The sequence below is a fragment of the Miniopterus natalensis genome, chromosome 19, assembly GCF_054644295.1.
Source record: "Miniopterus natalensis isolate mMinNat1 chromosome 19, mMinNat1.hap1, whole genome shotgun sequence".
In the NCBI taxonomy this organism is placed as follows: domain Eukaryota; kingdom Metazoa; phylum Chordata; class Mammalia; order Chiroptera; family Miniopteridae; genus Miniopterus; species Miniopterus natalensis.
The window spans coordinates 29,394,693-29,422,265 of record NC_142099.1 but is presented as its reverse complement, the minus strand read 5'-3'; the positions used below and the strand labels follow the sequence as shown (position 1 = coordinate 29,422,265).

The window sequence follows — 27,573 nt, the reverse complement described above, 5'->3', positions numbered from 1 at the left end:
CGCCCGCGGGAAGGTAGGTGCCCCTGTCCCCCGGGTTTCCCGCTGCGCTCCGGCAGAATGACGGCGCCTTGCGAGCCGCGCAGGGCACCTCCGCGCCGCCTCGAGAGTCCCTTTCCTCGGTGCTTCGTGGGGATCATTTTGGTGACACTAGCGCTGCGGTTACCCACATCCTTCGGTAGGAGCCTGGAGAGGGTGCGCGTTCCCGAGGCGACCTGGAAGGGGTTGGGGAGCCGGCCGGTGGGGGGAGCCGACGGCCGGGGGATTCTCTTGGTGGGTCGGTAGAATTTAGAATATGATAAGAAAGAAGAAAAATTTTCCTGGTTTAGAGCCCTCTGGACTGGCCTCACCATCTGAAGTGAGACCAAGCCAGGGTGTGAGAGAGGAGAGGTTCCTCAGGGATCACGATAGACCTGTCTCCTTTCTCCTCGTGCCTTCAGCCTTAGAGGAGAGGCCTCTGCGTTCTTTTCGCCCTTTAGGACTTGACTTGATGTGTCCCTGTCACCTTATTTTACATACTAGCTTTAACACATTTTTTAGATTTTCAATTATACACGTAAACACGAATTACTGAAATAAAAATGACACTAGGGACAAAAAAGACTTCTTAGAAGAGAATTGAGTTTTGAAATGAATTTAGAAAGAAGTGGGGAATGATGCAGACCTATATATATATATATATCTCTCTAAGACCTAAAACATTGATATTTGTCTCTTCAATTTACCGTTGAATAAAAATTCAGCTCATTTCCCAACAAACCAAAAGCTAATAGAATGTTATTTAAAGCAAGTGCTACCCATTGCCCATTACTACAGCCACTTGGGTAAGAGCAGGGAACAGTTATTTAAAATCTGCCAAGGACCTTTCCATCTATTCTATACCACCTACCTGCTGCCAGGCCTCAGTCCCTGGCTAGTCTAAGTGATTACATATTTTATTTTTATGTTCTAATTTTTTAATTTTTAGGGCGTTGTCGTGCACCACCAGTGTACCAATCTATGAAGTTAAAGGGTACCCCTAAAGCTTCATATTTTCCTGGGGAGAAAATATCTTTTGAGTGTAAACCAGGATACTATTATGCCTTCCATCATGCCCTCGATTCCTTTTGTCAGCAAAATAGCACATGGCTCCCTGTTAATAAAGCATGTCACAGTAAGTAAACAAAACCTTTCTTTTTGTATGTGAGTGCTTGCTCTGGCATTTTGTTGGTGCATTTTTTTTAAACACAGTTTTGGGTTCATTTTCCACTATGGCAATGATGATTTTCTCATGTGAAACTAGGTTTTAGATAGTGGCACAGATTTTTAGGCTTCGACAAACCTCCTGGGAATTTTTTTGTAGGCAGTTGGTTGCCTGGGTAAATGTGAATTTTATGTTTTCCCTTATAATAGTTAACTCAAGAAAATAATATTGCATGCATTGAAAAGAGCAGTGTAGAATTTTGATTTTTATTTAAATCTGTTTTGAAATTTGTATTAAAAAATGAATTTGAAAATTTCCTTTTAGAAAAAGTATGTCCAACTGTAAATGTACAAAATGGTGCAGTGTATGACCCACAAATTGGCTTTGAATTTGGTAAAGAAGCTCATTTTTATTGTGATTATGGGTAAGTTGCTCCTTAGAGAAAATAAGGTAAATGTTACTGATTCCATATTGTTATTCTTCTCCTTTTATTTTCTTTTATTGTTGTATTACCGATGTCCCCCGTTTTCTCATCCCTCCACCCACCCCCCACCCTACCCAGAGGCCTTCCATAGACACACTATTGTCTATGTCCATGGATTTTGCATATATGTATATATGATCTTTGGCTAATCTCTGCCTGTCCCCTCCATCCCTCTCCCCAATGAAATCTGCTATTCTGTTCCATGCATCTATGCCTCTGGACCTATTTTATTGGTCAGTTTATTTTGTTTTTTATATTTCACATATAAGTGAGATCATGCGATATTTGTCTTTTTCTAACTGGCTTATTTTGCTTGGGATAATAATCTCCAAGTCCATCCATGTTGTGAAAAAGGGTAATAGCTCATTCTTTTTTACAGACACATAGTATTCCACTGTGTAAATGCCCCACAGCTTTTTTATCCACTCATCTACTGATGGGCACTTGGGCTGTTTCCAGATCTTAGCTATTGTAAATAACGCTGCTATGAACATAGGGGTGCATATGTTCTTTCTGATGGGTGTTTTGAGATTCTTAGGATATATTCCCAGAAGTGGGATCACTGGGTCAAACAGCAGTTCCATTTTTAATTGTCTGAGTAACCTTCATACTGTTTTCCACTGTGGCTGGACCAGTCTGCATTCCCACCAGCAGTGGACTAGCCTTCCTGTTTCTCCACATCCTCACCAGCACTTGTTGTTTGTTGATTTATTGATGGGAGCCATTCTGGCAGTTGTGAGATGATACCTCATTGTAGTTTTAATTTGCATCTCTCTGATGATTAGTGATGTTTTTCATATGCCTATTTGCCATCTGTATGTCCTCTTTGGAGACATGCCTATTCAATTCCTTTGCCCATTTTTAAATTGGATTGTCTTCCTGGTGTTGAGTTGTATGTGTTCTTTGTTATTTTTGGAAATTAACCTCTTATTAGATATATCATTGGTGAATATGTTCTCCCATACAGTAGGTTCTCTTTTCATTTTGCTGATGGTTTCTTTTGCTGTGCAGAAGGTTTTTAGTTTGATATAGTCCCATTTGTTTATTTTTTTCATTTGTTTCCCTTACCCTAGGAGATGTATCAATAAAAATACTGCTACATGAGATGTCTGAGATCTTACTGCCTGTGTTTTCTTCTAGGATTTTTAAGGTTTCGTGACTTACATTTATGAGTTTTCTCTATTTTGAGTTTATTCTTGTGTATGGTGTAAATTGGTGGTCTAGTTTCATTTTTTTGCATGTACCTGTCCAATTTTCCCAACACCATTTATTGAAGAGACTATCTTTTCACCATTGTATGCTCTTAGCTCCTTTTTCAAATATTAATTGATCATATTGGCATAGGTCAATTTCTGGGGTCTCTGTTCTATTCCATTGGTCTACATGCCTGTTCTTGTGCCAGTACCAGGCTGCTTTGATTACGAGACTTTGTAGTGTAGTTCAATATGCAGTATTGTGATCCTTCCAACCTCGTTCTTCTTTCTCAAGATGGCTGTGGGTATTCTGGATCTTTTCTGGTTCTATATAAATTTTTGGAATATTTGTTCTAGATCTGTGAAATATGCCATTGGTATCTTAATAGGGATTACATTGAATCTGTAGATTGCTTTTGGTAGTATGGACATGTTAAAGATGTTAATTCTTCCAATCCATGAACACTGAGTATGCTTCCACTTGTTTGTATCTTCCTCTATTTCCTTTTTCAGTGTCCTGTAGTTCTCTGAGTACAGGTCTTTTACCTCCTTGGTGAAGTTTATTCCCAGGAATCTTATTTTTTTCATTGCATTGGTAAATGGGATTGTTTTTTCAGTTTCTCTTTCTGAGAGTTTGTTATTGGTGTATAAAAATGTCATCGATTTCTGGATGTTAATTTTGTATCCTGTTACTTTGCCGAATTCATTTATTAACTCTAGCAGTTTTTTTGAGTGAGTCTTTAGGGTTTTCTGTGTACAATATCATGACAGTTTTACTTCCTCCTTTCCAATTTGAATGTCTTTTATTCTTGTCTGATCACTGTGGCTAGGACTTCTAATACTATGTTGAATAAGAGTGGTGAAAGCAGACACATGCCTGTCTTGTTCCCTATTTCAGGGAAGCGCTTTTAGTTTTTGCCCATTGTGTATGATGTTGGCTGTAGGTTTGTCATATGTGGCCTTTATTATGTTGAGGTATGATCCCTCTATCCCACTTTGCTGAGAGTTTTTATCATAAACAGGCGCTGGATTTTGTCAAGTGCTTTTTCTGCATCTATTTACATGATCATGTGTTTTTTTATCCTTCATTTGGTTTATGTGATGTATCACGTTTATTGATTTGTGAATATTGAACAAACCTTGCATCCCCAGAATAAACCCCACTTGGTCATGGGGTATGATCTTTTTACTGTATTGCTAGAACCTATTTGCTAATATATTTTTGAGGATTTTAGCATCTATGTTCATCGGGGATACTGGCTTTTAGTTTTCTTTTTTTATAGTGTCTTTATCTGGTTTTTGAGTTAGGATAATGCTGGCCTCATAAAAAGAGCTTGGAACTCTTCCCTCATCTTGAATTTTTTGGAATAGTTGGAGGCTGGGTGTTAATTCTTTAAATGTTTGGTAAAACTTGCCTGTGAAGCTACTCATTCCAGGACTTTTGTTTGCTGGGAGTTTTTTTGTTTTTTTTTATTACTGCTTCAATTTCATTAGTTGTTATCAGCCTATTCAGGTTTTCTGATTCTTCCTGATTGAGTTTTGGAAGATTATATGTTTCTAGGAATTTGTCCATTTCGCCCAGGTAGCCAGCATGTTGATATATAGTTGTTCAAAGTATTTTCTTATGATCCCTTGTTTTTCTGTGATGTTAGTTGTTACTTAGCCTCTTTTATTTCTGATTTTATTTATTTGGGTCCTCTCTCTTTTTCTTGATAAGTCTGGCCAAAGGTTCATCAGTCTTTTTTATCTTTTTAGAGAGCTAGCTCTTGGTTTCATTGATCTCTTATATATTTTTTTAGTTTCCATGTCATTTATTTCCACTCTGATCTTTATTATTTCCTTCCTTCTGCTTACTGTGGGCTTTCCTTATTGTTCTCTTTCGAATTCTTTTAGTTGTAGGGTTAGATTGTTTATTTTAGTTTTTTCTTATTTCTTGAGGTAGGCCTGTAATGCTATGAACTTCCCCCTCAGGACTGCTTTCACTGTGTCCCATAGATTTTGGGTTGTTGTGTGTTTGTTTTCACTTGTTTTCAGGAAGTTTTTGATTTCTTCCTTGGTCTCATTGGTAATCCTTTCATTGTTTAATAACATGCTATTTAGCCTCCATCTGTTTGAATGTTTTTGATTTTTTTTTTTTTTTTACTATAGTTGGTTTCTAATTTCATGCCATTGTGATCCCAAAAGATGCTTGATATGATTTTAATCTTCTTGAACTTGTAGACACTTGTTTTGTGTCCTAATATGTGGTCTGTCTTTGAGAATGACCCATCTTCACTTGAGAAGAATGTATATTCCGCAGCTTTGGGGTTAAATGTTCTGTAAATATCAATTAAATCCGTCTGATCTAGTGTGTTATTTAAGGCCACTGTTTCCTTGTTGATTTTTTGTCTGGAAAATCTATCCAGTGATGTCAATGGGATGTTAAAGTTCCCTACTATGACTGTATTGCTATCAATCTGTCCCTTAAAGTCTTCCAAGAATTTTTAAATATATTTAGGCGCTCCTATGTTGGGTGCATGTATGTTTACAATAGTTATATTTTATTGTTGGGTCAATCTCTTTGTTATTATATAGTTATCTTCTTTATCTCTTATTATGGTCTTTATTTTGAAGTCTATTTTAGATATGAGTATTGCTACCCCAGCTTTTTTTTCCATTTCCATTTGCACGGAATATATTTTTCCATTCTTTACTTTCACTCTGTTTGCATCTTTTGTTCTGAGGTGGGTCTCTTGTAGATAGCATATATGAGTCATGTTTTCTTATTCATTTAGCTACCCTATGTCTTTTGATTGGAGCATTTCATCCATTTACATTTAAGGTTATTATTAATAGATACTTATTTGTTGCCATTTTTCTTTCTTTACCTCTGGTCCTCATTCTCTCAATTTCTTCTTAAAACAGTCCCTTTAACAGTTCTTGCAATGCTGGTTTGGTGGTGATGTACTCCTTTAGCCTTTTTATGTCTGGAAGCTCTATATTTCAACATCAATTTTGAATGAGAGCCTTGCTGGATAGAGTAGTCTTGGTTTCAGATCTTTGCTTTTCATCACTTTGCATACTTCATGCCAATCCCTTCTGGTCTAAAGTGTTTTTGTTGAGAAACCAGCTGACAGTCTAATGGGAACTCCTTTGTAGGTAACATTCTGTCTTTCTTGCTGTCTTTAAGACTCTTTTGTTGTCTTTAATGGTTGTCAGTTTAATTAAGATGTGTCTTAGAATGGGTCTCTGGTTTTATCTTGATTAGAACTCTCTGTGCTTCCTGAACTTGTGTGACTTTTTCCTTCACCAGGTGAAGGATATTTTCTGTTATTATTTCTTTAAACATGTTCTCTGTTGCTTGCTCACTTTCTTCTCCTTCTCTTACTCCTATAATGCAGATGTTGTTATGTTTCATGTTGTTCCAAAACTTCCTTAAACTATTCTCCTGCGTTTGAATTCATTTTCCTTTTTGCTGCTCCAATTGAGTGTTTTTTTCTGCCTTATCTTCCAAATCACTGATTCAGTCCTCTGCTTCATTCAATCTACTTTTGATTCTTTCCAGTGTATTCTTTATGTTAGATATGGTATTCTTCATTTCTGACTGTTACTCATTGTTTCTATTTCCTTTTACATGCTGTTGTAGTTCCTACTAAGTTTCTTGTAATTCTCACTAAATTCCTTGAGCATCTTTATAACCATTACTTTAAACTCTATATCTGATAAATTGCTTGCCTCCATTTTGTTTAGCTCTTTTTCCGGCGTTTCCTCCTTTTCTTTCATTTGGGGGTGGTTCCTTTATCTCCCCATTTTTGCTGTTCCATTGTATTTGTTTCTAAATATTATATTAAACAGCTATGCCTCCCAGTCTTTGTGGGGTCACCTTATGCAGTAAGTTTTCTGGGGGTCCCAGTGGTGTAGTCTCTTAGATCTCCTGAGCTGGATGCTCTAGGAATGTCTTGTGTGTGGGTATTTGGGCTCTCCTGTTGCAGTTGTGTCTTGACTGTTGTTGTCCCATTCATGGGTGGGATAATTGTTGTTGTCCCTCTCTGCTGGCTGACTGTGAGGCTCAGCACTGACCATGAGCTGTTGTTTGGGTACTGACAGAACAAAACAAAACAAAGAAAGAAACAAAACCAAAACATACAAAAGACCCCAGTATTTAGGTGGTTTCTACCCTTCCTTGTTAAGTGTCCTCTTCAGCCAGTCCTCAACTAGTAATTCTGGGTGAATGTTCCCCAATATAGTTTTATTTCCAGTCTGGCCCTGGGAGGAGGTGCAAGAAAGTTCCACCTACTCTGCCTCCACCCTTCATGTTTTTCTTCACTTCTTAAGCATTCCCATAATGTTGATTTTCTTTTGCTTTCTGTGTAACAGTTTGTATTTGTAGCAAATCAACTCTTGGGCTTTTTATGGAGATGGAAAACATATGTACTTAATAGAGAGAAATTGAAATTAAAGGAAAGTCAAATTGCATAACCCTTGCTATATGTAATAAAAAGCTTATTGTAAGCTTTACAAATGTAGTAATCATAATGACTTTATCCTTGACAACAAAGTTCACCCTATTTAAAAAAACACAAAACAATTCTCAGAGTTGAAGGAGGGCTCACAGAAATGTGTTGTTGGAGTCCTCTAATTCCTTATATATTTTCTGTCTAGTTGTTCTATCCTTTAGAGTGAGTGAAGTATTGAAGTCTCTAACTATTATTGTAGAAATGGCTGTTATGAAGAAATGTGCATTTCTTCCTCCAATGCTGTTTGCTTCATATATTTTGATGATCTGTCATTAGATGTTCAAAAATGTTTATAATTGTTCCATCTGCTTGTTATATGTACCTTTTATTAGTATTTAAGGTCCTTTGTCTCTTGTAAACTTTTTTATTTTAAGTTTGTTTTATCTGATTTTAATATAGACACCCCTGATCTATTTGGGATACTGTTTGCATGGAATATCTTTTTCCATCAATTTACTTTCAACCTGATCTTGTCTTTGGATCCCAAGGGAGTCTCTTATAGACAGCATACTAACAGGATCATGTGTTTTTGTCCATCTGCCAACCTCTTTTATTTAGAGCATTTGTCATTTAAATATAAACTAATTAGTGACAAGGAGAGACTTCTGTCTTTGTGATATTTGCTTCCTATATGCCTGATAGTTTTAGTGGTTCATTTCCTGTATTACAGTCTTTCTTTTTGGTTAGTTGTCTTTTTGTAATGGAATGTTTAAATTCCTTTCTGTTTTCCTTTTGTGTATATTCTATGGCTATTTCCTTTGTGGTTACCATGGGGATTACATTTAAAATCCTAAAGTTAGCCCGGCCGGGCGTGGCTCAGCGGCTGAGCGTCGACCTATGATCGAGGCCATCCAGGTTCGATTCCCAGTCGGGGCACATGCCCTGTTGCAGGCTGGATCCCCTGCTGGGGACGTGCAGGAGGCAGCTGATCAATCACTCTTTCATCATTGATGTTTCTGTCTCTCTCTTTCCCTCTTCTTTCCTCTCTCTGAAATCAATAAAGATATATTAAATAATAATAATAATAAAATAAAATAAAATCCTAAAGTTATATCAATCTAAATTAGAATTTATACCAGCTTAAAAAACAAAAGCTTAAATCCTTTCTAGCTTCAAACCCACTCTATTTGGTTGTTACTGTCACAAAAATACATCTTTATATATTGTGTGTCCCAAAGTATAAATTAATAGTTCTTTTAAATTCATTTTCTCTTAAGTTATATAAAAAATAATATTTGTCATTAAAAAACAAAGTTACAGTACTACTAGTTTTCACACTAATATTTTTTTCTTTAAATGTATTATCTCTTAAATTGTGAAGAAAACAAAATTTACAGTTACAAACCATTGTTGCAATAATACAGACTTTTATAATAGCCCATATATTTACCTTTAATAAGATGTTTATTTCTCCATGTGTGTCACAGTTATTTTCTACTGTCCTTTTCTTTAACCTTGGAGATCACCCTTGAGAATTTCTTGCAGAGATGTTGTAGTGGCCACAGACTCCTTCAGCTTTTGTTTACCTACAACTATCTTAATTCCCCCTTCACTTTTGAAGACAGTTTTGCTGGATAGAGTATTTTTGAGGGGGGTAGCTGCTCTTAAGAGCTAAAATTTACTGAAATTACATTTATTTGTTGGAGTATTCCCCTGGCAGTTGCAAGCCTTCAGTAGACTGCAGAGTTCAAAAATAGTTACATTAAGCAGATTCTGCCATTGAAATTGTTGTCTGGTTGGGGAGACAGAGTCCTAGTGCTTCCTACTCTGCCATCTTCTCAGAATTCTCTCTTAAAACACTAAAATATGGAGAAAATGAGTGAGTCTTCTTGGAAAAGCCAACTGAAACTATATACAAGCCGTTTCACTAACTTTTTTAACTTAATCAAGTAAAAATAATGGAACATCCATTTAATAGTTAGCACACAGGGACTGCTAAAGCATTTTGAGGGGTGCCAAACATTTAAGACACAGATTTTTCTCACAGAAATTGTAGCCTTATGGAGAAACACACTATATACAGAGAAATGTCAAGGCAAAATAGTAAAGGAGAAGTACCATGATTATTGCAGTGAGAATCCAGGAGAGAGTACTGTGAAATTAAATAATTGGAGAAGGTTTCAACAAGCAGTATGTCTGAACTATTCCTAGAAACATATTCTGATTTAAAGAATACATGATGCATGCCTTGGTTTATTGTGCTTTGCTTTATTGCTCTACACCTATATTGCATTTTCATCAACATCAAAGCATAACCCTCCTCCAGCAAAAAAGTTACAACTCGGCTGAAGGCTCAAATGATGATTAGCATTTTTTAGCAATAAAGCATTTTTAATTAAGATATATACATTGTTTCTTTAGGCATAATGCTATTGCACACTCAATAGACTACAGTATAGTATAAATATAGCTTGATATGCACTGACCAACTAGAAAGTGGTATAATTCGAGTTCTTGTGATACTCACTTGATTGTCGTGGTCTGGAACCAAACCCGTGATATCTCTGAGGTATGCCAGTATTAATAACAGCTAAAACTTACCTGGCACTCCCTGTGTGCCAGATACTAACTCAGCTAATACTGAAAACAACCCCATGAGATCCATACTATTATCTCCTTAAAGAGAAACATTAAGGATTTGGCCAACCTCAAGTAACAAGTCAGCGGTGGAGCTGGGACTTGAATCCAGTCAGGCAAGCTCTAGGGCCTGATCTCTGTACTTGGTTGTTGTATGACTGAGCAGAGTGGAAGGAGCAGAGGCATGGAAATTAATCTGTATGTTATGGCAGAGATAGCAAAGAGGCCAGACTGACAGCCATGACAGGTTTATTAAGATATCCTTGCTCATGGCCAATGTGTGTTCAAATGCAGAAACTGTTTCATTAAATTCCATATTTGGTTAACACTTTCATTATATTATGCCATTTAAGAAAATTTCCCCTCAACTGACTGAAGTGCAGAAAACATGAAATTTTCTTCGTTATTATGTACACCTAATTAACTGGTAAAGAAAACAGTAACTTTTTTTTTATTTAGTTATTACTTAATAGGTGAACCAATTCTAACTTGTAAACTTTCTGGAGACAAGGTGCATTGGAGCCATGATATCCCAAAATGTGAAAGTAAGTAAATTTTCACTTTAGAATTTAGACCAGCAATTACCAGTATTTTTGGCCTTGGGGCCCACTTAGCAGATTTTTTTGAAATTAAAGTATAGTTGACATACAATATTATATTAGTTTCAGGTGTACAACATAGTTATTCAACATTTATGTGCTTTACAATGTAATCACTATGATGAGTCTAATAACCATTTGTTATCATACAAATTTATTACATTGTTATTTAATATATTCCCTGTGCTGTACATTATATCAAGTGACCTGACTGATTTTATAACTGGAAGTCTGTACCTCTTACTCCCCTTCTCCTTATCTATTCATCTTCCCAGCCCCCTTTACTCCACAACGATCTGTTCTCTGTATTTATGAGTTTATTTCTGTTTTGTTTTGTTTGCATTCTTATTTTAAATTCCACATATAAGTGAAATCATATGGTGTTTGCTTTCTCTGTCTGACTTATTTCACTTAGCATAGGTCCATCAGTGTTGTTACAAATGACAAGATTTCAGTCTTCTTTATGGCTGAGTAATATTTCATTGTATATGGATGTATATTTATATTATAAATGTATACATAAATACATATAGATATATATCTCACATCTTTTTTATCCATTCATCAATTGATGGACATCTAGGTTGTGTCCATACCTTGGCTATTATAAATAATGTTGCAATGAACCTAGGAGTGCATATATTTTTTTGAATTAGTGTTTTTGTTTTCTTCTGATAAATATCCACAAGTGAAGTAGAATTGCTGGGTCATATGGTACATTTCTTTTTAATATTTTGAAGAACCTTGCAACTCTTTTCCATAGTGGCTGCAGCAATTTAGTCTTACCAACAGTGCAAAGAGGCTCCTTTTCTCCACATACTTGCCAACACTGTTGTTTTGGCCTTTGTTTTTTTCCATTGCTTTTTCAGAGACAGTGGAAGGGGGAGAGAGGGAGAGAGACAGTGTGAGAGAGACACATTGATTTGTTGCCTCCCGCACTCATGCGACCGGAGATTAAGCCTGCAACCGAGGTGCGTGCCCTTGGCTGGAATCAAACTTGCGACCCTGCAGTCTGTGGGCCCACACTCTGACCACTGAGCGATACCGGATAGGGCACCACCCTTATGTTTTTAAATTAATAAAGATCTCAAAGAACTCTACTTTACGTGGGGTGATGTCTACTGATATTCATTATATTGGAATGAAAACAGAAGTTTCTAAAATAATAATTTATATTTTAAAAACAGTAAAGATGCATGTTAAAATATGCAATGTATTTTTTATAAAATAATTTTAAAATTTCCAAAACAATTAGAATAGTAACATTGTTTTACATTTTTATAAATCTCTTCAAAATCTGGCTTAAGGGAAGATACTAGATTGAGTCTGTTATGAAATAACACAAATTGTAGCTTCTGGAAAATTTCACTGTACACTTGTAAGGTTGAAAGTGAAAAAAGACAATATCTTAGTACAATTTTGAACCAATGACTTAGCAAATGGATATATTTACAAATTATAAAGCGTTTTTCAACTAGCAGTGAATTTTATCTTTAATCACATGCATATTTTCTCCTTAGATTTTCAGCAACTGTCTTATGATGATTAGAACAAAACTTAGCCTTATAGAAAAATGTAGGTATTTCATGTCGGGATTTAAGAAAATCAGTTTTCTTTTGAAAGTTCATTTCTACATGGTTTGACTTTGGGGTAACACACGTTCTCAAAGAAACATTCTGAATGGACACTGGATTCACAACTACAGTGTAGAAATCATATGTTAACGAAATTATTGAAGACAGTTCATAGGATTTTACTAAATGTTGTCTTGCTCTTTCATCTTCCCTTTTTCATCTCATTTCCCTTTTTTTTCTCTTTTTAAGAGATTTTGTGTAAAGCTCCTGGAAAAATAAAAAATGGAAAATTCACAAATAGCTGGAGGGGTGTATTTGAATTTAATGAAGGAGTAACTTATAGTTGTAATCCTTCACATGGACCACAGGCATATTCACTTGTTGGAGAGAACAGGCTAACTTGTTCTGGGCCTGGCAAATGGAGTAGCGACCCTCCTGAATGTAAAGGTAATGATATTTCCATTTATTTTCTTATGCATTTGTAAATACACTGGAAACACTTTGTAGATAGTTCTACATATAAGTAAACAGACCTATGTGCCTCCTCCTCCTGTTAAATTAACTTTTAACAGTTCTAGTTGTAGAAGCCACTCCCCCCAACATGTTCTTGGCATTCCAGTTTATACAATGAGAACTACTGTGTACATGCATACATTAGGATTTTTTTGCTTGAAACAATGTAAAACTCAACACACAAGAAAGTTTTTTTTATATTAAATCATCTGAGAGATATAGCAATAGTTAATGGTGGAGTCAATTGTAAAAGACTAGCTCTCTTACCTATAACAATGATAAACTCTACATACATATTTTAAAAACAGTGTTTAAGGCACTAGAGAGTAACCAAAACCCAGGAGATAGTGAAGAGGATTTGACTTTTGGAAGAAAGGGACCACTGAATTACAACAAAATATTTACTCTTTACAAGTGTATACGGAACATTCTCTAGGATAGACCATATTCTGGGCAATAAGATAATTTTTTAAAATTTAAAATTATTGAAACCAGAGTACAGTATCTGATCATATTGGAATAAATTTAGAAATTAAAACAGATAATTTTTTAAATCTCCAAATTCAGCCATGTACCTCATAGGCGTTTCAGTCAGTGATGGACTGTATATATGATGGTGGTCCTATAAGATTATAATGGAGCTGAGAAATTGCTGTCACCTAGGAAATCCTGTCCCAGCACAGTGTAGTATTCATGTGTTTGTGGTGATGCTGGTGTAAACAAACCTACTGCGCTGTCAGTCATATTACAATAGTAGGCTATCCCATCTAGGATTTTGTAAGTACTCTCTATGATGTCTACACGGTGATGCAATCGCCTAATGACACAATTCTCAGAACGTATCCTCGCTGTCAAGTGCTATATGACTGGTATTTGACAACCATGGAAAAAGTCTAACTAAACCTTGAGTCAAAGAACTCACAAAAAATAGAAAGTGTTCTGAATTCAATAAAAATGAAAACATAACATATCAAAATATCAAAATTTGTATGATACAGCAAAAATACTGCTTAGAGAAAATTTTAGAGCATAAAGTACAGTAGAAAAAATAAATCAATAATCTGGAACTTTCACCTTAAGAAACTAAGAAAGAAGGGTAAACTCAAAACAAGGAGATGGGGTAATAAAGCTAAAAATCAGTGAAATTGAAAAGATAATAATAGAGAAAAAGCAATGAAACTAACACGTGCTTCTTGGTGAAGAATTATAAAGTAGATAAACCTGTTGCTAGAATGACAAGTAAAAAGACAGTATTACCAGTATCAAGAATGAAAAAGACGACACTGAGTATCCTGTAGACATAAGGAATAAGAGAATATTACATGAAAAACTTTATGGCTATAAATTGCACCACTTACCTGAAATTGACAAATTCCTTGAAAGAAACAAATTTCTGGTGCCCACTGATAGGTGAGTGGGTAAGGAGAACGTGGCACACACAGGGAGCCTGACTTAGCAAGAAACAGGAATGAAAGCTCTCCGTTCGTGACATGTATGGACCTAGCAGGTAGTATGCTAAGTGAAATCAGAAAGAAAAAGAAAGATATATGATTTTACTTATATGCAGAATGTCAAACAACAACACAAATTAACAAACCAAACAGAAACCAACTATAGATACAGAGAACAAGCTAATGGTTGCCAAAGGGGAGGAGAGTGGAGGGATGGGTAAAGAGAAAAAACTGAGGGCAATGAGATGGGCCTTGAATCTTCACCCAAATTTTTCAGTAAAACACTTTTAACCATGGGAGCATATTGGGGGAAAAAAGACTGTAATTTCCAAACCCTGCTCTGCCACTTAGTTGGGTTACCTTGACTAAATTTATCTCTCTAAGGCTCAGTTTTTTTGCTAGTAGAATGGTAGTAGCCCAACAAGGTGGTCTTACAATCAAAAAAAATTTTTAAGACACAAAATTCCAAAACTACTCAAAGATATAGATAGCCTGTATAGAAACAGTTAAAACCTTCGCTCAATGAGAACTGTAGACCCAGATGGCCTACCTGGGGAATTCTACCAAACATTTTAGAAATAAACATTAGCACCTCTACACAAACTCTTCACGAAATATAAGAGAAGGGAATACTTCTCAACTTATTTCATAAGGACATTAGTGTGATACCAAAACCAGACAAAAACATTGCAAGAAAATTAAACAGTATTCTTAGTGAATATAGAACCAAAACATCTAAACAAAATATCCACAAATCAAATCCTGCCATATATAACACTAATAATACATCATAACCAATTAGGATTTATTCCATAAATGCAAGGTTGATCCAAATTCAAAAATGAATCCGTGTAATTTACAATATCAAGAGACTGTAAAGAAGAAAACAGCATATGATCATCTTATTAGATGCCCCAGAAAAGCAACTGACAGAACTCATCATCTTTTCATGATAGGACTTCTGAGCAAACTAGGAATAGAAGAAAACTAAATATTTCAACCTAGTAAAAGGCATTTAAAGAAATCTCATGCTTACATTATTCTTAATGGTAAAAGACTAATTTATTTTCTCCCAGGGTGGGAACCAGGGAAGTATACTCACTCTCACCACTCTATTCAGCACTGTACTGGAGGTCCTACAACAAGGCAACAAAGAAAATAGGAATACCAATTTGAAAGGAAGCAATAAAATAGCCTCTTCACTTATGACATTATTGTCTATGTAAAAACTTCCAAAGACTTTAGGTTTAGCAACGCTGCAAAATACAAGATCAACTTGCAGAAATTAATTGTATGTCTATACACTAAGAGTAAACCACTAGAAATTGAAATTTTAAAATTGCTGTTTACAACACTTCCAATACACAGAATACTTTTATATAAATCTATCAATATATGTGACAAGATCTGAATGCTAAAAACTACCAAGCACTAATAAAGGAAATTAAGACAGGCTTTAATATATGAAGAGATATACATTGGTCATTGATTGGAAGACTTTGTATAATAAAGACATGAATTCTCTGTGTTTGATCTATAAATTCAGCACAATCCCAATAAAAAGCCCAGCAAAACTTTTTGTAAATTGATAAACAGATCCTAAAATTTATATGTAATAAGAACTGGAACAGTCAAAAGAATTTTGAATGTAATTGAAAGATGCACTCTAGCTGATGTCAATAGTTTATATAAAGCATGCCATAAGGCATAAAATCAAGACAATGTGGTATTTGTAAAAGGAGAGCTATATAGAGCAATGGAATAAAATAGTGAATCCAGAATTTGACCCTTGCAAATATATCCAGTTGATTTTCTTTTTTTTTTCTTTTTTTTAAATATATCTTTATTGATTTCAGAGAGAGGAAAGGAGAGGGGGAGAGAGAGAGAGAGAGAAACATCAATGATGAGAGAGTCATTGATCGAGCCCACAACCCGGGCATGTGCCCTGACCGGGAATCGTAGCCCGATCGCCTGGATCCCAGGTCGATGCTCAACTGCTGTGCCACGCCCAGCCAGGCTGTCCAGTTGATTTTTATCTCAGATACATAAACAATTCTTTGGAAAAATAATCTTTTTAAAAATGGTACAGGCACAATTGGACTTCCATATTGGAAAAGAAAAAAAAACAGAACCTATGTTACCACTATGTGCAAACATTTACTCAAAATAGGTCATAGATTTATATGTAAAACCTAAAACTAAATAATTTTACAAGAAAACTTAGGAAATATTTGCCAAAGATTTCTTAAATACAACCTATAACTCATGATTCTTTCAGAAATTTTAATATACTGGGTGTTCCAAACTCAAAACCTCTTATCTGCTGAGGACTGTTAAGAGAATGACAACAAAGCAATAAATAGGGAGAGAATATTTGCAAAGCTCACATCTAGTAATGAACTTCTTTCTGCAATATATAAAGAACTCTGAAAGCTCAACAATAAGAGAACAATCCAAATTTTAAATAGGCAAAAGATTTGAATATACCTATTTCACCAAACATAATATACGGATGACTAAAAAGTAAGTAAAAATGAAAATTCACTCAGTATTATTAATAATTACAAACATGTAATTTAAAAAAACCACAAATAGGTGCCACTAAACACCTTTTAAAATGTCTGACATAGCCCTGACCAGTGTGGTTCAGTTAGTTGGGCATGCACTGAAAGGTTGATGGTGTGATTCCCAGTCAGGGCACATGCTAGGGTTGCAGTGTTGATCCCCAGTAGAGTGTGTGCATGAGGTGGCCCATTGAAATTGCTCTCATTGATGTCTCTCATTCCCTCTCCTTTCCTCTCTTCAAGTCAATAAAAACAAATTTTTACAAAGTCTGACATAAAATACAAAAGTCTAGAAATAACCTGTACTGGCAAGGATATGGAGCAATGAAAACTATTATACATTGCTGCTAAGTAAGTGGTATGACCACTTTGGAACCCAGTTCTACATTTTCTTGTGAAGTTTTAAATACACTTACCATACAACTTGGAAATCCAAGTAAAATGAAAACATGTTCACATAAAAGCCTGTATGAGAATATTCATAGCCACCTTAGTTGTAATCATCCCACACTGGAAACCACCAATATGTTCTTCAACTGGTAAATGGATGAACAACTGTGGTACATCCATACAATCGTATAAATACACAGCAATAAATCTGAATCATGCAACCCCAGGAATGAAACTCAAATGTATTTTGCTTAGAGAAATAAGCCATACTCAGAAGGATATGATCCCATTCGTGATTCTGGAAAAGTAACACAATAGAGATTAAAACAGAGGCTTGGCCCAGCCAGCATGGCTCAACGGTTGAGCATCGACCTATGATCCAGGAGATCACGGTTTGGTTCCCAGTCAGAGCACGTGCCCAGGTTGCGGGCTCAATCCGCAGTACCGGGTAGTGCAGGAGGCAGCCAGTCAATGACTCTCTCATAATTGATGTTTCTATCTCTCCCTCTCCCTTCCAATCTCTGAAATCAATAAAAACTTTTAAGAAAAAAACACCACCACCAGAGCCTTGGTCAGCTAATTGGTGCAGGGACTAGATGTTGATCATACTGTGGCATGAGGAAGTATTGGGAGATAATGGAACCTTTATAGGTTTTTATTATGGTGGTAATTACATGATTATTAGCATTTGTTAAAACTAATACATGTGTGCCCTGGCTGATGTGGCTCAGTTGATTGAGCATCATCTCATGCATCAATAGGTCGCTGATTTGATTCCTGGTCAGGGCAAATGCCTGGGTTGCAGGCTCCATCCCCAGTAGGGGCCATGCAGGAGGCAGCCAATCAATGTTTCTCACATCAATGTCTCTCTCTCTTCCCCTCTTCTTCCCTCTCTCTCTAAAATCAATAAGAACATATTTTTTTAAAAAAACTAATACAGCTATGCAATTAAAAGGATGAATTTCACTGGATGGGAATTATAGCCAGTAAGCCTAATATAAAAGCAAATCATTAGGTTAAGTTAACAGCAGATTGGCACAACAGTGAAAAAAATGGGTGAACCTGAAGTCGTGACAATGCAAATCTAACATGATTTGAAAAGATTGTAAAGAGAGAAACTTACAGAACTGTGCGAGAGTAGCAAGCAGTTAAACTTACATTTAACTGGAGTTTCAGAAAGAAAGGAGAGAATAATGTAGAAAATTACTTGAATAAATACAGACCAAAAATATTGAAATTTTATCTAAAACAGCAATGCCACCAGTCCAGGAAATTTAGTAAACCTAGCAAGATAAATACATTTTTAAAAATTTATAAAATACACACTAAACTAAACACATCATGGCAAAACTATTGAAAACAAAATGTAAAAGGAGCCTGGCCGGGCATGGCTCAGCGGTTGAGCATCGACCTAGGATCCAGGTGATCAGGGTTCGATTCCCGGTCAGGGCACATGCCCGGGTTGCGGGCTTAGTCCCCAGTCGGGGGCATGCAGGAGGCAGCTGATCAATGACTCTCTCATCATGGATGGTTCTATCTCTCTCTCCCCCGCCCCCCTCCTCTCTCTGAAATCAATAAAGATATATTTAAAAATAAAAAGTATTTTTTTAAAAATGTAAAAGGAAAACCAACCACTGAGAAGAGAAATACTTCATTTACCCCACCCCTCTAAGTAAGAATGACAGCTGGTTTCTCTTAAGAAACTGGCTAGTAGAAGACAATATTTGATAATATGCTGAAAGGAAAATAAAACAACCTAAAAATATCTGTAAAGGAGAAATCTTTAAAACTGAAGGTGAAATAAAAACATTTCAGAAAAAAAATTCTAAGAGAATTGTCATTGCCCGACCTTCAGTGCAAGAATTGGTAAAGGAGGTACATCAGGCTGAAGGGAAAAGATATCTGATGGAAATTCAGATCCATAGGTGAGAAAGAGCACACTGCTGATTTAAAAGTCTGCAAGTTATGGGTCCTTATGTAGTACTCGGATTTAACCTCACCAAATGTTCCCTTGTACTTTTTGCCCAGCCCAATGTTTTTTTTTTTTCTTTTTTCCAAATTCTTCCAAACACATTACTGCATTCTGCAAATCAACCTAAAAGGTCATGACCAGCATTTTATATCTTGAGAAGCAGAGTAGAATAGGAAATACCAGAGTACACTAGTATGAAGTCTGAGTATTACTTTTTAACTTTATCTCAGCACTGTGCTTATATAATGGTTTACAACCTAAATTTTGTGCATGTGTTTTTTGTTTGTTTGTTTCTTTTAATCTCTGGGTTGCAGTTTAAAATGTTTGGAAAACATGGCCCTAACTTCATTGGCCTTTCTATTTCTTGAACAATACAGTTCATACATATTGTTGCTATCTGAGAACTTTTTCTTTGCACATCTTTGCATGCCTAGCTTCTTTGCAGCATTTAAATTTCACCTCAACTATTTCCTTCCCACAAGAGTCTTTCCTGCCTTTCTGAAAGGACAAGACATTGTAATCAGTGTCAGCATGAAATTTTTAAAAATCTCTAGAGCTAAAGGGTATCAAAACTTGCACTGGAACATACCCAGAATTTGTATCTGGTAGACTTTTCTCAAAATTGGCAGTAGAAAAATACGTATGAAACCAATAAACTATAATGAGTGTTCTAGGTGGGAAAAAAGTTATTAGATTTCCCTAAATTTGTTTTCCTGGGATGAAAATGCAAAAAAAAAGTCTTTTTCAAAAAATTAACATCTTGTCTTTCATTCCTTGTCTCTTTCCACTGGAAATTGCTACTTTTCACTATTTTTTCTGGTACTATGCTAAAGCAACTTTCTATCAATTCTGGAATTTCTCTATTCTTAGTGGTCCGATGTAGGCCGCCAGAACTAAAACATGGGAAACCAGTATCAGAAATGAAAGGAACTTTTTTCTACAAAGAGGAGTTTTTATTTGAATGCCTGGAGGGTTTCTACCTTAACAGCAGTAACCCAGTGTTCTGTGGTGGAAACAGTACTTGGGAGCCTGAGATGCCAGCGTGTATTAAAGGTACATATTGTATCATATTCTGTTTTTTAAGGTTTTAGTTCTTTGACATTAAATATCAATCATACAGAATAATTGAAAAGAAGCAGTTTTAGTAATTAACCGTCTTCTATTCCTGTCCATGACAGACGTACGACGTAAAGTTCATACAGAATTTTGCTGTTGTGATTTTGTTTGTGTTCATAGGGTTCTTAGCATGTTATGTACATTACATAGGTATATAAATTTCTCTTGTTCGGTACTTTTATGTATAAAAATGGTTAGCAGCCATTTTTTCAGGATAAATTGAATGAATCATGGGAATTTTTACCTAAATAAGAATGAAAGTCATAATTTATATAAATGAAAAGAAAGTGATAGTTTCCAAGTGATTGATCCTACGTTATTATGTCTTTCAATGTCAAAACCTCTTATTTTAAATCATTCAAATTTAGTGACATCCTACTTATATTTTACGAAAATCTTTTAAATTCATGTTATTTACACTCATTCATCACTTTTAATAATAAAAGGAGGGAGAACATATTTATAGCCATTTTAGTTGTTACTGATTCTAAACTTATTTGCTCTAGTCTGCAAATGTAAACAGGGATGTAAACTTGGGCAAGTTACTTAAGCTTCAAATGTGTTTACTTACACTTAAGTGCTTTAATGCCTTCCTTCCTGGGTAAGCAGCTTCAATTGGTTGCACTTAGACCACTTAGCACAGTGCCTGGCGCATAGTAGCCTCTTAACGGAAGCTCCTCTGTGACTGACACCATCACTGCAGTTGATGTCAGTGAAGGGGGAGGTCTGTGGTGTGTGCTTTCTAATAGGTATGTTTTTTGTGTCACCAACTTTGCTCTTTTAATTCACTTTATAAGTGATCTGTTGACACATTTAAAGGTACCTTCCTGGTCCAGGACGATGCTTCATTTCCCAGACTGCAAGTTTAGTTCTTCTTACATAGTACAATTTGAACTGGGAGATTTCTGCTGTCTCCAGAAGACTGGTGTTTCTGCTACCACCTCCCCCACCCACTTCACCTCATACAATTATATTTTTCTCTTTACTGGGCATTTCTATTTGGCAACAGAAACTAAATTTCATACCAACTGAAGAAAGGCAGGAGAAGTCATTACTTATAGAAATGCAGTGGAGGACTTGTGGCCTGGACTCCTCAACCGCTCTGCTGAAGACTTGAGAGATCATTGCCATGTGGTGGAGGGAACTGCCTTCCTCATTTCAGTGCTGCTGGCTCTGGCTTCTCTTTGGTTTCAGCAGAATCAAGAGGCAAGAGGAATAGTGGGAAGATCAGGAGCGTGGGCTCACCTCACTTGGGCCCTAGTTTGGTTCTGCTCACTCATGGAGCATCCTGTCCTTGGGCTTTCACGTCCTATTGTTTAATGAGGGTGTTGAAATCCAATCTCAGTCGCTGGCTTCTAACTTGCTTGTATATATTCTGTTGTCCTAAGACTTTAAAGGATTGAGGGGAGCTGTGCATGTAACATGGTAATTAGAACACCTTTTTATAATCCCTGTGTACCTGGTACCTGGTAGCCTCCTTGAGTACCTTAGTTGAGTGCTGTGAGGTTTGGGGTGGGGGTGAGAAGAGATGATTTTTGGTGGACTGACACATAAGATTGCATGTGACGTTTATACTCATTGACCCATCTGTGTTTACTCACATGGTCCTAGTGGGTATTTGCACTGTGGGATACTGTGTGTATCCATATGCCCTTTTGAAAGAGTTGACCATGAGAGTTCATAAAGGGTTTATAAAACACTGATACAATTTAATGTTTGAAAGAAGAAGAGAATTGATTGTGAGAAAAAGCTTATGAATAGGGAAAATGGCAAGGATCTTTTATAAAATTCATAATTCCTCATGGAATCATTAATCAATTTTTATCACTAGTTAGAGAAAAACTAGACACAAAGGACCAATAGCAGCATGTAATGGTGATAAAGTAGATGTGATTGTGCTATGAAAAAAATGTTCATGAAATATTAAGCAGAAAAGAAAATGATATAAATTATTTGGTATGATACTACCTGAATAATGCTACATTTTAAACACATATGTTTATGCTGAACACATTATTTTTATGATATGTTTTTAGCTAACTTCTAGGGTTTTCATTATAAAGTATAAAATTGTAGTGAACATTCTTATATGTATATACACAATATATGCACCTGTGTAAATACACATTTAGGTCATGTTCCCAGAAGTAGAAATGCAAAGTTTGGAAAGTATGCATATATTTAATTTTGAGGAATAATTAATCTTTCTAAAAAATAAGAAATTAAGTTAAATGTATAATTTTATTGATAAGACTGATGAATGGAATAAAATTTATTTTCCCAGGTTTCACGTCTGCTTCAACCAAGTCTCCATTTTCAGGATATCTAGGTTCAGTAACTTTTTAGTGTTTTCCCTCCATTACCTTTTATCCCCTCTATGCCCCCTTCCACCTCTACCCACTCCCCTTCCCCTTCCATCACCACACTGTTGTCCATATGCATGAGTTCTTTCTTTTTTTTTCCAAAAGCTCAATCCCTACAACCCCCTCCCCTACCCCCAGCAAACGGGGCTGTCCCCCTGCTCTCTGTGGATGAGTATGCCTCTATTTAGCTTGGTAGTACAGTTTGTTTATGAACTCTTTAGCTTGGTAGTACAGTTCATGAACTCTTTAACTATATAAATAGTTAAGAACTTTGTAGGCTGATGGGTGAAAAGTCATGTCTTTTAATTTGCATTTCTTTAATCACTAATGAGGCTGAACCTTTTTTGTGTACATTTATGTACTCATATCCTTTGCTCAGTTTTCTGTTGGGTTTCTAAAATGTTATTTTGGTGAATGTGGGAACTCATTATAAAGTAAAGACCTTTTAATATATAGTGAACATCTTTTCCAGGGTGGTTGTTTTTTGTTTTGCCTTAATTTTACTAGTTCATTTTCTCTTAAGATTTTTATAGTATGCTATTGGACATAGATGTTTCTTTATATCTTTTGTTATGAGTAGTATACAAATGTATTTTTGTAAATTTTCAAACATTACAAAAGTATACAGAGTAAAAAATTAGTTTTTCCCCTTTTTCTCTGGTCCATTGTCTGAGTTAATCGCTGTTAGTAATTCAGGTGTCCTATTTCTTATGTGTCAGGATACATCAGTATCCTTATCTGTGTAGTTATACATACTTTGGCACTTTTCATTTTTCTTAACCAGAAATAGAATCGTGATGTTCATATTTTTCTAAAACTCTCACATTTTACACTTACTGTCTTAGATTGGTGTTGTATTTAGATTTATTTACATTCTTTTTAATGACAGCTTTACTATATACCATATTTTATTTTATTATTCTCCTATCAGTGGTCAGTTACATGTGCAGAAGTCTTACATTAATAGGTAGTTGAGTATATCAGTGTTTTCCCTGATGGCTCTTAGTGTGTGTCTTTCTTATAAAAGCTTTAAGTCTTCAAGTTATGTAAACATTTCCACCATGTGTTCTGATTGCATTCTTTGCATTTAAATCCTTGGTATATCTGAAATTCATTATGGAATATGGGATCAGATTGGGCTCTTCTCCACTCCACCCGCCCCCCTTCAGTGGCTAAGTAGCACCACCTATGGAATTCATTGTCTTCTCTCCAACTGTTTAATCAAGCATTCAGTTCATAGGTGTTCTAAATTCATAGGTGTTCTAGTCTTCCAGAGCAGCTGCACCATTTTACATTCCCACCAGCAACGCAAAAACGTTCTAATTTCGCTACCTCTCTGCCAACATTTGTTATTTTCTGTTCTTTGATAACCGCCCTCCTAATGCCTGGCAGGTAAAATATGGTAAGTGGTATATCTGCCTTCCCCTGATTAGTGATGCAGAGCATCTTTTCCTGCGCTTATTTGCTATTTGTATATCTTCTGTGGAGAAATGTCATTCAAGACCTTTGCTCATTTTTTAATTGGCTCGGGATTTTTGTTGTTGATACTTAGGAGTTCGTTAATATGTTTTGTATATTAATCCCTTATCAAGTGTATGATTTGCAGATGTTTCCATCCATTCTGTGTGTTGCCTTTTCACTCTATTGATAGTGCTCCTTGATTCACAAAAGTTTTTAATTTTGATGAAGTCCAATTTATCTATTTTTTCTTTTTTGCCTGTGCTTTTGGTGTCACATCCAAAAAATCATTGCCAGATCCAACATCATGAAGCTTGTCCTTTGTTTTCTTCTAAGAGTTCAATAGATTTAGCTCTTATATTTAGTTTTTTAGTCCCTTTTGAATTAAATTTTGTATATGGTGTAAGGTGAGCATCCAGCTTCATTCTTTTGCTTGTGGATTTCCAGTTTTCCAAAAACCATTTGTTGAAAAGACTACCCTTTCCCCACAGAATGTTCTTAGAAACGCATTGTGGGCAGTCCCTTGACCATGTATGCTAGGCCCTCTGTTATTCCATTGGTCTGTATTGTTTAGGTCAGTGCCATTGTTTTGATTATTGCAGCTTTGTAATCAGTTTTGAAATCAGGAAGCATGAGTCCTCTCAACTTCACTCTTCTTTTTCAAGATTGCCTTGACTATTCCGAGTGCCTTAAGATTCCGTATAAATTTCAGGATGGAGTTTTAATTCCTGGGAAAAGCACACTCACGATTTTGATAGGGGTTGCACTTCAACTGTAGGTTTGTTTTTGCAGTATTTACACCTTAACAACATTAGGTCTTCTAATCCATGAACAAGGATGTCTTGTTATTTACTGATGTCTTTAATTTTTTTCCACATTATTTTGTTGTCTTGTTGTAGGAATTTTTTACCTCCTTGGTTATTCCAAAGTATTTTATTCATTTTGATATTATAAATAGAATTGTTTACTTAATTTCCTTTTGAGATTGTTTATTTTGGTGTGTGTAAATGCTACTGATTTTTACATGTTGATTTTATAGCCTACAATTTTGCCAAATTCATCTCTTAGTTCTATCAGGTTGGGAAGTGGGTGTGTGATTTTTAGTTCTTCTACATAAAAGGCAATGTCATCTGTCGAGACCATTTTATTTTTTCATGCCAATTTTGATGCTTTTTATTTTATATTTTACCTAATTACTCTGACCCACACTTCCAATATTATGTTGAAAGAAGAGGCAAATGTGGGCATTCTGTCTTGTTCTGGATCTCATGGAAAAAACTTTCAGTATTTCACCATTGACTATCATGTTAAGTATGCTTCTTTAAAAAACCCCCAAAAAGGCCTTTGTTATTTTAAAGAGTTTTTTGTTACAGATCATTTCTAAGTAATTTTTAATCACTTTTCTTTTTAAATTTAAGGTAGAATCATATTGAACTCAAGGCTAATTTTGAGAATACAGTAATGATTAATTTGCTTGCTGTTCCACACAATATTGTAACTGGAAATATCGGTACACAGGAAGAAGAATTATGTTTCCATTCAATATAAATGTTGAATATTTTTTTATTCTATCTTTAATGAAAAAAACTAACATAATTTATAAGGAAATGAAATTATAAGCAGTTATATACAAATGCAAAAAATAAAAATCAATGAAGTTACAGATCTTTAAGCTTTATTTAGTCTTTCGTTCTTTTTTTTTACTTATTTCCATTTTTTTCCTAGGGTATTCTAAACTTCGTCAAATAACCTCACTTGATGACATTGTGGAATTAGGTATTTGTTTAGTTATTCATAATTCTTTATCATGAGACCTTAGAGTTCCACATGAATACATTATGTTCCAATTATTTGTAATTAGGGAAAAGACAAGGTGTCACAAATTATTAGTAATACTTGACATTTATAGTTATTTTAGTATTGCAGATACCGTAGCAAATGCAATAGTATGTGTAGACAGGTGTGAGTAATTTTCTCTAATCTAGTGAATTCTAAGTGTCCTATTAACCTTTACTAAGTAACCTGGTGTGGTAACTGCAGCACAAAACAATGACAAGTGATGTTTCTATTAAGAGTTTCACAAGGCACAGCCTATAGCCGGAATCTGTGTGAAGTGTTCTTTGATCAACGGGACTTGGATGTACTAACAGTCACGCTAAGTCTAGATTGATACTTTTTTGCTGTGGTTTTTAGATGATCTGATCAAAAGTAAAATGCAGCTGCTCTCTGGGACCCATACATGCTCAATATCTTTAAAACTGCTTTCATTTTTTTTCTCAGAACCAGGAACCATTGCTCTGATTATTATTATTATATGTAAGTATCTCAAACTTGAACGCCACTTAAATCAAAATATTACTGTGAAGAAAGGAATTCTTTTCTAATGACTTTTCAGTTTCCGTAGTGTTTATAGCTTGAAATTAAGTAAACCAGTGTAGAAAAACTGGCCTTTCATATGCTATACACCTTTTGTTGGTGATAGTATATTCATTTATATTCTATATGTCCACTTAGTAACAATCCCTAAATAATACTTTTTTCCCCAAGATAATTAGTCGTAGGACTTTTCATCCAAGCGGTACTTCAGGTAATTTTCTAAACTAAACAAGGACTCTTCTAACTGTGGACTCTTTAAGCGATTCCAGGGAATTGTACTTAGATAGTGAAGAGTCCAGATGGAATATGAATGTACATGTACTTAAATAAAATAGTATTTCTGACCACTGAAATGTTACCAACAGTAATTTCTTCTGCTAGATTTTGAATCTTGGAAATTATTTTTCAGAGTTACATGTCATTTGTTTTCTGGTTTTTTTAGTTGTTGGCATTGCAGTAACGTGCACCTGTGTATACAAATGTCTTCATGGAGGGAAGAAAGGGTAAATTAAATGTTTCTTGGTATTTATTGGTCTTTCTCACTCTAGACATACTCTTGTGCCACTTTTGTTTGTATTGCATACCATCTTTTTTAAAAATGTGCTACATTAGTGTGCCACCTGAATTATATTTCTTTACTAAAATTAGTTTCAGCTGCTTTTACTATCATTGCAACAAAAGTAATCTGTGCCGAGTTGCTTTAGCTATTATAATTGTAAGAAAAAATTATGTGAGGTTTTTAGGTTTAAGGTCTACAGCAAACTAGGGACCATGATTGAGCCTTCCTAACTCTAGGTATACCCTGTTTTCTAAAGTGAGCTAGTGGCCAGGATTAAATTTAAAACAGTTCACTGTGGAGACTTTAAGGTATATTCACTGGAATTTTTAGGATGAAAGCTTCCACTTGTCTTCATTACAAGAAGTTGTAAGAAGCTATGTAAGCTGAGAATGACAGGAAAGAAAATTTTTTTCCATGCAAAATTAAAGAAAAGCCGAGTAGCAGTACTCATCTCTGATAAAACAGACTTAAAAGGAACGCCATAACAAGAGACAGTAAAGGTCACTACATAATACTAAAGGGATTGATACAACAAGAGGATATAACCCTGGAAAACATATATGCACTCAAAGGTCAAAGAGCAAAACATGCAAGGCGTTCCTCTAGAACAGCTGCTCTGACTCCACTCTAAAACGGCCCCACTTATGTCAGCTTTTACAATGATTTCTTTTTATATTAATTGTCTGGTTTTGGCTATGTAATAAATGT

General features: G+C 35.4%; 1 protein-coding gene and 1 long non-coding RNA gene across 2 annotated transcripts in view; one reads left to right on the top strand and one right to left on the bottom strand.

The window, feature by feature from the left end:
- The first annotated feature begins 277 nt into the window (after positions 1-277).
- On the top strand, positions 278-27,280 carry LOC107543711 (membrane cofactor protein-like). Its single transcript, XM_087828085.1, has 9 exons — positions 278-1,150; positions 1,505-1,604; positions 10,390-10,475; positions 12,353-12,550; positions 19,864-20,046; positions 22,394-22,438; positions 25,656-25,706; positions 26,211-26,246; positions 26,749-27,280. The coding sequence occupies exons 1-9, from the start codon at positions 997-999 to the stop codon at positions 26,811-26,813; spliced, it is 918 nt and encodes a 305-aa protein (XP_087684211.1). The 5' UTR covers positions 278-996; the 3' UTR covers positions 26,814-27,280.
- Positions 8,300-27,573, bottom strand: part of LOC148090935 (uncharacterized) — a 33,601-nt gene continuing 14,327 nt past the window's right edge. The window contains exons 2-3 of the long non-coding RNA XR_015716127.1: positions 13,975-14,131; positions 8,300-8,341 (exon numbers count right to left, since the gene is read on the bottom strand). This is a non-coding gene — a long non-coding RNA (uncharacterized LOC148090935). The remainder of the gene's footprint in view (positions 8,342-13,974; positions 14,132-27,573) is intronic.

What these genes read in the sequence shown, in the direction of transcription:
- LOC107543711 (XM_087828085.1), top strand. Translation starts at nt 997, where the DNA reads ATGAAGTTAAAGGGTACCCCTAAAGCTTCATATTTTCCTGGGGAGAAA. An exon ending in CATTTTTATTGTGATTATGG is followed by an intron (nt 1,605 to 10,389) that starts GTAAGTTGCTCC and finishes TTTTTTATTTAG; the next exon opens with TTATTACTTAATAGGTGAAC. An exon ending in GATGCCAGCGTGTATTAAAG is followed by an intron (nt 20,047 to 22,393) that starts GTACATATTGTA and finishes TTATTTTCCCAG; the next exon opens with GTTTCACGTCTGCTTCAACC.